This window comes from Patella vulgata, chromosome 4 (genome assembly GCF_932274485.2).
Source record: "Patella vulgata chromosome 4, xgPatVulg1.2, whole genome shotgun sequence".
NCBI lineage: Eukaryota > Metazoa > Mollusca > Gastropoda > Patellidae > Patella > Patella vulgata.
Window position 1 is genome coordinate 50,504,751 of NC_065882.2, and position 12,178 is coordinate 50,516,928.

Consider the following 12,178-nt stretch of genomic DNA (forward strand, 5'->3'; position numbering starts at 1 on the left):
AAGATATGTTTCTGTCGGCAGTACTTTTAACATTTGGCTTGGCCTGCTCACAGGCTGCTGTGGTGGTAAATGTCACCAGTTATCTACGTCTATCCGACCATCTGGATCGATTAAACCTGTTTGGTGGAAATGCCGATGCCATGGCTTACGATGTTCAAGAACAGCTTTTATATGTTATTGGTAAGGATTTCATTCTCCATTCGAAAATGTGTGCATGGTGTTAACTTTCACAGTTTCCAGCTTATTTGAAAGATTATTACATTTTTTCTTTTGTTTATTCCACCCCCCCCCCCCAAAGACGAACCTGAAAATGTATTGATTTCTTTTTATATTTATATATATATATATATCACTTTTTCTTTCTTTCATCCAAAGGAAGTAGTAACGATATGCTAAACGTGGTTGACGTCGCTGATAAGTTAAATCTAAGAGTGCCGTTCAAGCACCATTTCAGTGAAATCAGTGACGGTTTGCCCTTAGACGTAGCAGTTTGCCGTTACAGTGGGCTCAATGACGTTGCCCGGTTAGCTATCAGTTTCGCCGACAGAGACCTAACTTACGAAGGTCACATTGAAATTTTCGACTTGTTGGACAGAAACAATTTGGTGCTTACCCTTCGAGAAAGAATCCCAGGTACGTATGACTTAATATACACATATATATATATATTGTAACAGCATAGTAACGCATTAAAATGGCCTGACGATTCGTTTGATAACGATGAAAGTATTAGCCAAAATTTTAATTGTTAGTGTTTTTTTCTCTAATACTTGAATTTTGCTTATGTTTAACTGAGAGTTAGATCGTTTTATATATACTGAGCTCTATGGAAAACGCATCACTTAGTTTTTCGTATAACAAAATGATCCTATAAACATATCTTATTTATTTTGCTTCTTATTATGAAAAATATTCAAATGGGAACACATCAATAACAACACATTTGTACACTTATGGATGTTTAATCTGTAATTAACGGTACAAAGTCAGAGGGGTCAAAACCAAAAGTACGACACAGATGTCCGTAGCGCGTGTGTCCTCCACGTGCTCTTACGCACGCTGTGCAGCGACGTCACATGGAATTTACCAATGTTTGAAAGAAGGCCTGGGGCAAATTGTTCCATTCTTGGACAAGAGCAGCTTCTTAAGCAGCAATGATGTATGCATCTGTGGTCTCCGATACAGACGGCGTCCAATCTCATCCCAGACATGTTCTATCGGTGCCATGCCATGAAAAGTTGAAGATATATATGAAAAGTTGAAGATAACTAATCTTAGTATTAGATACACAAAAATATAAAAGTTTTTGAAAAAAGAACTACAATATTTGTCGATTACTAGCACCTTCGCTCTTTTTAAGCCATCAAAAAGCCATTATTTCCTTTATATCAAACAATATTTAAAATAAACACAGCCTCGCCTACTTAGAAAATATCACCAGCTGATGCTTATTTTACTTCAAAAGTCCGTATCTTTGTAATGGCCTTCGCACACGTTGGACACCATCTGTCCTTGAACAGGGAATTTTTGCTGAAAAGCATTATTAATGTACTCTGGAAGAATCGTATTATGAATTGAATTAATTACACATCAATAAGTTAATTCATGTCACATGAATACAGTCCAATATCCTTAATGAAGTCGATTGTGAATTCCTTTTTTATTCGTGACTACCATCAATTATATATACAGTAATATTGTAATTCAGTAATTGGGTAAACCGTAAATGTCTTATTGAGGGGGTAGATTTGGTAGTTCAAAGAGGTCAAAACAAGATGGAACGGAAGGAACATCCGGCACCTGAAATGAAAATCTTTCGCAGTCCCCCTTTTGTAGCATACTTCTATAATGTCTGGTTAACTCGTTTGGTATTAAATCGCATAATTATATTAATGTTGATATTCTAGTTCAGCCAGATCCTAAGAGTATTAAGTTTACTGAAGAATGTGATAGATTGGTCGTTGCATGTGAATCTAAACCTGGTGCACGTTTGGGTAATTTTTATGACCCTGTTGGTCACGTAGATGTCATTCAGCTAAATGCCTTTGGTAGTTCTACTGTTCATAAATTGGATTTCGGGTAAGTTAGAGTAAGATTATATTGAGTTTAACATCTCGATTAAAATTTGGGTTGGCATGACCTAACGGGTGTCATGGCCTCAAACCCACATGTGTACGTGTCTATAAGTAGGGGTTTCTCCAGGTCCTCTGATTTCCTCCCACTGATAAAGACCCCATACGCGCAAATGGATTATAGAAATGAAATTGCATCGTATGTTAGTCTCGAAATGACCTAGTATGTGGTGATTGAACGTAAAACCCCACTTTTCAACTAACATAAGATAAACATTTGTTTGTATTCCGTTGACACGTATTCATACCCGGTTCGAAAGCCTTCAACTAATCTATGATTTGTTTTAAATTCCAAAAATTGACATTACATGAAATATATATTTTAGTCCCGATAACAGCCAGATTCGACAAGTATACAGCCAATACACAGGATCTGAAACTATTGTGAACGATTTAGAGCCAGAAACCGTTGTCATCGGCTCAAATCACACTGCTTATGTAATTCTTCAGGTATTTCAAAAAATCACTATCTACAATAATGTAACTAAAAACAATTAAAATATCAGGACGCGAAGGGTTTTGGCTATTGCTCCAGTTTTATTTATCGAATTTTTAGTAAAAATCGATGACTGAATATTCTTGTCTTTTGTTAAATATGTTCACAGCTTACTCCAATTTGATTTTTGGTGGGAAGTCAGAAGTTAGAAATATAGAGTGCTACTTGTCACTGCCAATGATGGACTGTACCCTTTTGATTTTTTGAAAAGCTAATCTGATAACAAAAATGACTAACCATTGATCATTTTAATTTTACAGGAAAACAATGCCATGGGAGGATTTCTTATTGACAATATAAACTCACCTATCCAACTCTATGATTTAGGTAGCAAAGATTTCAGTCAGTATGATGTTGATACAAGTGATCAGGATCTCGGTAAGCGAAACATTTTAAAGTCTTTTCGAAACATGTTAAGGACAGGTCACGCTCAACTCATTCTTCTTAACCACTAGAATAAATATTATCGATGTAACCGGATGCAAGTCAATATCACGACAATTGTTAATCATCAAACACTAGATGTTCCGGTTTAGTACTGTCCCAAAAAATAAATATAATCACAAATAAGGTAACTGTCAGTATATTACACAGATGATAGCCCAAGTGGTGATGGTATCAACCTTGTAAGAAGAAACGTTAGAGGGTTTTACCAGCCGGGTGATGTTGCGGTTTTTGTTCATAATGGTGAAGATTATTTGATCACTGCTGATCAAGGTGCAGTCAAAGAATATACAGCGGCCGTCGAAGGTGTCGACTTTCAAGAAGCTGTTCGGGGTCGTACTATTCCAGGTAATGTCCTTAGAAATTGTTTGTCGGGGTTTATAATGCAAAACAATGCCCATTCATCTATATCTAGAGAAGTCCCTTCAGTAAAGCACCAAACTTGTTATTTATAGAAATTTAATCATCAACAGACGCCTAAGCAATTTTTAGTAGTATCACGACAATTCCAGTCCAAAGAACCCTCCCATCCCTATTAGCATATTATAATACAATATCCATGTTTCTTTCAGATGTCGATTTAGATGTAGATGATACCACAAGACAAGATTTATCTAACAATGCTGCTATGGGTACGTCAAATGAGACATTATAGCGGGTACAATATTATGTTCGCCGATTTACAATCTTGTTAAAAGATATATATTGCTGACATGCTTCATAGAATTTTCAAAGTTACCTATATTACATTGAAAACATGTTTCATACAGTTTTCAATGTAATATAGGTAACTTTGAAAATTCTATGAAGCATGTCAGCAATAAATTAATTATCTAGAATAGACGCATTTACTTCATTTTACGTATATTATCTACTTCTAATGGAATCTCCTAACTACGTCTACAGGTCGTCTATACGTGAGCGGACTTAAACAGGCTTCCGATGGTTTTGATCCTATCATCAGTAATAAATTCAACTCGATCAGAACATACGGAGCCCGAGGATTCTCTATCTGGCGCCCAAGTGATTTAACTCATGTTTATGAAAGTGGTGGAGAGTTTGAGTACTACATGAGAGAGGCTTACTCCAGTGTCTTTAATGGCGACTGTAACAATGGCGGAAGAACTCCTCCTCAAGATAAAGATCTCAGGTCCGATGATAAGGTTAGCACTTTTCGTCTGTATAAGCATGTACTCTTTACGTGTACGTTAACAAATGGTTCATGTCAACATATCAAAATATCCAGCCCATCGTCTAACCATAATATGAAAATGTATCATTTGCAGGGTCCTGAACCATCCAGTGTTGCAACTGGGCTGTACTTTGGAAGAAGGGTTGCTGTGATCGGCAGTGGAAGAAGCGGTGCTCTTTTCGTTTACACTATCGAGAGTCCTGATGCCACCAGCCCACCTACTGGCAATTTTCAGAGTGTCTTCAGACCGGGTAGTATTACTGGAAGCTGGTCCGATCTGTACCAGAATGACCTCGCTGGTCATCCCATAATATCTGATATTGAGTATGTTATAACTATGTTACCACATTTAACTATAATCTACTAATATGCGTTGACTGTATCTATAAGGTTAGGCACACGATATTAGATTGGACAACCTCCCAGCCGAAACCGATTACCATATTTGACTATAACATACTGAAATACGTTGAAAATATGTATGAGATTAGGCATCGATATCAGACATTATTATGAGTTACATGTCAGACTCGGTGACCTCCCACCTGAAACAGACTTCATCAAAGTAATTAAACACATGGTGTCCAAAACAGCCAGGGAAGCCCAACACACTAGACCGTTCATTAGCCCAATACAATAGGCAAATGATCTATTTTGGGAATAAGAGCTGTCTTGGGATACCTCATTCAGGGGAAGTAAATCACTTATTAAACCATTTCATGTGATGCAATCTTCGTCGTATTTCTGGGTCCGTATTCAAAGTATATCTTAAGTCTAAGATAGTCAGTTAACTACTAGATTCCACTTAAACATACGTAACTTCCTGCAATTTAAGGGTAAGTAGTATTCAAAGGCAATGCTAAGTATAAAATTTTCCCTTAAGTTAATCTGCCTTAACTTTTAAGGTTTCAATCTTTTAGCGGTATTCAAATGACTGTTTAAGTGAGGAAAATCCACTTAACTCTATGTGACCTATGGGAGGTACCTTAAAGTTAAGTGAGATTATAATGACTTCTTTTAACCGGAGTAAACAATGCAGTAGCAGGCCCGTAATGCCGATTTTAAAAGTTAGGGGATTGAGATTATTGAAACAAAGACAATGGTGCCGAACGTAGCTGGCCTCCGAGGAGATGTAACATACAGCGTTTGAATACCGATTTAAACGAACTCACTTAGTTAAGTGGAAAAATTCAGTATTTTAATTCAACGAAGACTCCCAGAATTCCATGCACACCTATGGCAATTCTCGACTAAAAAGATAATTTTCTTGGCTAATCCACTTGAACCCATATTAGATAAAACATCGTTCAAAGCCTACTGTAGCGAAAACAAATAACACGAAATAGATATTTCGCACAATATAGCCTGGTCTGTGCCGACGTGCTATTAAGCAACATTCCATTCATTCATCTAACTATGCGCTAGTTGAACTGAACACCCACCCTACTGGCAGGGAAGTTGAAATCCGGTTAGTCAAATGCGTGTATGTATGCGTAGAACTATGGCGTGATTTGCGAGATGTTCTGCATCTCTTGTGTGAAAATGTAAAGATTTTAATACATATTTCTAATTTATAAGTACGTTTTAATTTTTTTTTTAAATTGTCAAATGTATTGCAGAATTGTTGAGAATGCCGACGGAACAGCTGATGTCTTTGTTCTTGGTGCTGCCACTGGATCTCTCAGCATTTATTCCATCAACGAAGTATTGTAAACAAGGCTTCGTAATACAATAAAATATTTCTTTATATCTATATTTATTACTTTCTGATTGGATGACAACGACGAACAGGCATGCAGACGAAATAAATTCCGAATCGTCTTTTTTTCCCTATTTCTCTTATTTGATCGAGTTCGAATTGGGGACTGGTTTTTCTTCAGGCTCGGAAAATAAGAAACGGCGCAATGGTGGCCGTTCAGGTGACGATGGAATGGCCGATTTATCTTTTGCTATAACTCCCCATAATACTATAAGCTGGGTAAACATAATCAAAAGTATAATATGCAAACCATTCGTCTCCTATTATGGTAGTTATAAAACTAATGATCAGGAGAGAGAGAGAGAGAGATTTGATCTTTATTCAACACAAATTAGGTCTTTTTATTATTTTAATAATTTGAATATACTGTGATAGGAAACCGTAGAACCCTGAGAAAATTGTCACCCGGTATACTAACCGATTATTGCCACGTGTGGAAAGTTCTTATTTATCCAAATTCTAAAATCAAAAAGGCTCTCAATTCTTACAGACTAGCCATAGTTAAGGCATGGACCTTATGATATTATATACGGACCATATAAGTTAAAGCCATCTTCTAGTTAAAACCACAGACGCCCATAAAATGGGGCTAATATTTTTATAAGAGAGATAATCAAATTCAGAGGCCGACCCCCATTAATTACCCCATTGACTTCAATGTTAATTCTGGTCTCTTTGCCCGGTTGCATCTTTTTCCAAAATTTTCGTTTGGCTGAACGTGAATATTATAAATAAAACAGGCCCTTAACCCTTGGAGCACTACGCAGAGCATTGAATCATAGTCTAAAGAAGTTCCATTAATGCACACGGCTTGTCTTCTCTTGGTTAAGTAAGATCTGAACCAGTTGAACAAATTGTTGCGCAAACCAATTGCAGGATTAGCTGTAAATGGTGACATTTAATGGTCTATCCGGCAATAACTACTAAAGGTGAGCAACGTGGATTTTATACAATGCCAGTAGTTGTCACTTGCTCTGGTATGGAGGCATTTCTTTCTAGGGTGAGTGTAATACATGTACATGCGCATGCGCAGATTGTTCCTGGTCAACCTCAGATCCGCCTACCATACAGGTCTAGAAACGCCTTTAAGTGATATTGGTGTGATCAACAGAACAAACTTTACGAAAACAACATCTAGTTTTAATTGGGAATTGCGGAAGGATCAGGTTTGGCAAGATATCCGGAGGACAGCACATGTAAAATTGTTTGGTGCCATTGTGTTGGCGGGGGGGGGGGGGGGGTATATCCCTAGAGAGCAGCTTATCCGAAAGGAAACTTTGATGATGGCCAAGTTTGATAAAGATCCTTTATGTTTTCAAGAAATCTTATCTTGGTCATGTTCACAAGCTCTTCTGGGCATATAAAAGGACATAAAATGCTACAAATCAACAGGGTCCATCCTCTTTGGTCAGAATGCTTTACAGCTAACTTGAAAATTAATACAGTAAATCCCCTCACAGTCTCAAATACTTAATTCAAGCTAAATTTGAAAAATCAAATCCGTCAAAAACGGATGTGTCTACCACGTGAAAATTTCGGGGGCAAATGCCACTCCTGATAGAATACGGAGGTAAATGATAAGCCGTTTTGATTCCTTCTAGTAACCCTTTTGGATAGGTGTCCGGGGTAAAAATGCACGGCAATAGATTTCGGTGTGATGCAGCATACGGTGTTGTGACGGGCCTTCGGTGTATTCTAATGGGCTTTAGTGGTTTGCCGGATCTTTGTATTCTGGCGGGCCTTGGTGATGTGTTGGGCCACTGTTTCGGGCCGAGCCTTAGTATAGAATCGAAAATTGTGGTGGGCAAAAAACATCCATTATAATACTATAGGGCCTATATACAGTAGAGGTTATCTGAGTTCTCTTAAAAGATGCTCTGGTTAATGTATTGGAGTCGTTAGCTAGTACCAGTGACAATAAGAACTGGGTTAACAAGGATATGTCTGGTAGATAAAAATCGGGCAATGACATCATAGTCTGGCAATCCAAATATGGTAATCCCATGCTTTAGACACGCGGGCAACTGTCCTCCTTGTGTCCATATTAGTACAATGGGATTTAATCCAGGGTAGCGTGTGTGCAGCTGACCAATCCGGTAAAGGAATTACCTGGTCAATTTTCCGGGGTCTTTATATAAGAAGAGCGGGGTTAACTTTCCCTTCGGACATCATTGAGAGATCCCAGAGAAGACATCATTCGGAGTTCAGGGGAACCTCATACCCACACCCTCTCGGCAGAGAGGCTGGGAAATAGACACCATTCGGACATCATCTAGACACCACTTGGAAAAGACCGCCCCGTTAAGCCGTAGGAGAGCAATATGGTGTTGTGGGGTTCCGTCAGTAAACTTTTCCTACGAAATGGTGGGGTCGAGAGGTAGAGAGAATGATGTTAATGTTAATATATGCCTGTAATTTATGTATCCAGCGCTTGACATAAACTGAATAATCGGAGTTAAAGAAACGTTTTAACGGCCGAGATAAGGATATACACACATTGTTAAAGTAGAGTCCTAAAGTAAAGAATTACAAAAATAACCATAGACAATGCTAGACGATCACGGGGCTATTATAATATGTGGCAGTGAAGAGAGTATGCGCCATACGTTGGATGTGGGGAGATTTGTTTGAATACCTTTTCACATCTAAACATAGCATAGCACTATAAGGCATCGTGTTACACCATCACTATTCCCCCCACTCAATCTGGTTAAAATACAGATCTATATTTCGTTTCGTTTTTTTATACTTTCGATGGTCTACACTACATGAAGATCGGACAAGTTGTATTGGGAGGTTGTGTCAGGGGTCATACGAGTGGCCTTTGATCCTATGACGTCTCAATCAGCGTTGACATTTCTAGGGGTTTACCTACAACTCTGTAGAACTTGACGTAACAGACCATTTCACTTGCTAATTCCTCACATCAACTAGAACGCCTGTTATATAAGAACTCCAGATCCTAGTGTTGTGAAGACAAGTAAAACGAAATTTTAAACTATAAAAAACGAAACGAAATAGGATCTGTCTTTTAATCAGATTGTTCCCCTCTGCGACACTTGCACTTTAATCCAGAATACCTTTTATGTTTTAAAATGCATTTCGGGGTGGCTGATTTGAACGATTGTTTATCATGAGTGGAAAACTGGGTGTTGTTTCATTGTAAAAGTTCATTTCTATTGTATTTTACTCTAACAACTGCATCATTTTTCACACACATACTAATCACTATTATAATTCACTCATTTTCATGGAGAGAGAGAGAGAGGAGGGGGGAATGGGGTTTAACCTCCACTTGGCACAAAATAGGGTCATTTCGGGACTAAATAATTTTTTTTTATTTCTTTAGCAGTGGGGGGAAACCGGGGGACTCGGAGAAAACCCACGAGGTTCGACAGACGACCCTACTCCTTGTCACGTACAACCGGGGATTCGAAACCACGCCAGTTGACTCAATAACAGGCCTTATGATACAGCGCGCACGTGCTAACCATTCGACAATCCACCCCCCCCCCCCCTCATTTTGATGGACTAATTTCTATCGATAGATAAGCCCACGTGAATTAACTATTTAAATTATTTTCTATTTAAAACTCTATATTATTATAAATAGGTACCCTGATCTAAATTTAGGACAATTCTTTGTTTGATCGTATATAATCAGGATTTCTTTATGATCTCCCATAACTCCACCGAGGACTCAAGAATAGAGATATTGCTTGTATTCACAGCTGTATCTGTGAATAACATAGCAGGTCATGTCAGTATTTACAGATTTATGAGTAAACAGTGATAATCTTCGGTAATAACCACAAGACTGGAACTATCCTTGAAACTATTTATTACCGAAAAACATTAAACATCATATACGGAGAACAGTATATCCAGCAAGCAGAGTAACTGTCCTGGAAACGGGATGAAACCTAGAATCCTATATAAATGTACAAATCGGTATTTATAATAAAATAGTAATATACACCAACTATACCAATAACAATTAAAGAGGAAAGATTTAAATATAAAAGACATTACAATAAAATAAAACAATAAGGTAGTAATTAAACTCATTAATGTGTCAGCTGTCAGCCGTCTGTCAATAGATTACTATAAAATCAGGGATTAACAGAAATATAGGAATAATAGAAATGTTTAATTGAATGGATGAATAATAAACGAAAGAATAAAATAGAAACAGTTCATAAATTTATCACCATTATACTACCATAAAAGACAAATACAGAATCTAAGAACACACATATTCACAAATAACAAAGCGTATTAGTTTAAAAATTTTCAAATTGATCAAATTTCACTTAGGTAATGGTCACTTGAAGTTTACTTGTTTGTAATAAATGTCATTATCGCTGCCCACCCTCAATATTTTCCAAAAAGAAAGTTATTTTAATCCCTGTCGTAATTCATTTTGTTGATGACGTACTGGATAGTAAATTTGTTACTTTAAAATACAAGACAGGCAATTCCTTGTAGAATGGACTGATTGTAATACAAATGATTATAGCAAAGTTAAAATACAATAAAATATTTATTTACATTAGATTTTAACTAGCCCTTTTCTATACCCTTCTTTTCATTTGTTTTAGATTATTTACAAAATGGGATCTGCTGAAACTAAATCCGTGCCTGTGTTAATTGACAAAATTCAAGCTGAAATACGCACCGGAGTTGAAGATTGTGAGGGCGTGATTGGATGTACTAGTAAAAGAGAGTATGGTGGATTTTTTTATTTGAAAAATAATGCCTTTGACAATGAAGCAGAAAATGTGGGCCCATCTCGGGCAACCCGTACCGAAACGGGTAAAAATAAGTTTTCCATAATAGAGAAAAGGAAAATTTTAGGCAGCACGAAAATATCTACATCACACTTTTTGAAATCAACTATTAACCAACCACGGTCGCATCAACAATGGCTTGGAACAGCAAAGATTGAACTTTGGAAAGGGTGATTTTATTGACATCCATGGCATCGTCGTCACTAGCACCCCGTGAAAGAGACTTGGTTGGCGAAATTGAAGAGGAGGGACCACGCAAATTTCTGATGAGTTATGATACAAATGGCTTAAGAGTCCTTGAAGCAAGTCGGCGAAGATTGAAGTCTGATTCCATACTCAGGAGATTTGTCAGAAGGAAATGGAGAAGCCTAAAGCAAAACAAAGAAAAGGAAGAATCCTTTCCCGTAAGGGGTGTTGGCGCTATCACAAACGCTGACCCAATATCCCACACATCCTCGGTTACCCAGTGTACCCATTCCGTTCTACTCCACTATACCCTGGGTTAATCCATAGGGTTTCCACGATTTCAAATTATCTGCCCTGCCTAGAATGTAGTTACAGTCTACAAACCATTCAGAAAACAGTTTACAAACCAATCGTTTCGCCTTCGTTTTTATAAGGGTAGATGTATAATTTTCAAGTTAATACGCCATAGTGAGTCAGCGCCTTGCTACCTCACTAATATCATTAGTATTCAAGTTCCATCCTATCGGACTAGAAGCAGTGATGGGGTGAAGTTGCGACGCTTTTCCCACAAAACACATGGAAAACAAACCAATGAGTTGTATGGCGATCGCGCCTTCAGTCGTGCCGCGCCTACTCTCTTGAATGAGCTGCCACTAAGACTTAGATCACTCACCAAATTCAGCTTGTTTAAATCCAACCTCAAAACATATTTATTCAGTTAGGCAATAACTACTAGTCAATCTAATGTTTTTATAGGCATACATTTGTATATCTTGAATTGAGATTTTTTATGAGTTATTGATAGTGTTTATTCATTTATTATTATGTATATACTATGTGTAGTACGCCCATGTAAAGACGGTTGAGACAATTTGTGTGTAACGGTCTATAAACAATATATATTATTATTATTATTATTATTATTTACTGAATGATTTATGTAAATAATGTATATATTTATAATATATTTATATTTAATTGTATTGTCAAAATCTGTAGTATGTGCTGTTGATTTCAAACATGTATAACATCTATATGTTTGACTTTTGTTATTATTATTACTATTCGTCCTTTGTCTGAAATATGTCATTCTGTTATGTTTATTATTATTGAACTTATACTTGGCAATTTGATTCACAAAGACTTGTCTACGATATCACGTGGACATAAAATTCCAGG

General features: G+C 37.1%; 1 protein-coding gene across 1 annotated transcript; it reads left to right on the forward strand.

Moving 5' to 3' along the window:
* On the forward strand, positions 1–6,015 carry LOC126818352 (mesenchyme-specific cell surface glycoprotein). Its single transcript, XM_050545719.2, has 10 exons — positions 1–180; positions 376–633; positions 1,908–2,079; positions 2,459–2,582; positions 2,889–3,006; positions 3,223–3,420; positions 3,645–3,704; positions 3,979–4,235; positions 4,359–4,588; positions 5,884–6,015. Exons 1-10 carry the CDS (start codon positions 6–8, stop codon positions 5,975–5,977), a joined length of 1,686 nt encoding a protein of 561 aa, XP_050401676.1. The 5' UTR covers positions 1–5; the 3' UTR covers positions 5,978–6,015.
* Positions 6,016–12,178: the final 6,163 nt, after the last annotated feature.

Coding starts and splice junctions, on each gene's coding strand:
- LOC126818352 (XM_050545719.2), top strand. CDS start 6: ATGTTTCTGTCGGCAGTACTTTTAACATTTGGCTTGGCCTGCTCACAG. Junction 2,583..2,888: donor CTGCTTATGTAATTCTTCAG/GTATTTCAAAAA, acceptor TTAATTTTACAG/GAAAACAATGCCATGGGAGG. Junction 3,705..3,978: donor ATCTAACAATGCTGCTATGG/GTACGTCAAATG, acceptor CTACGTCTACAG/GTCGTCTATACGTGAGCGGA.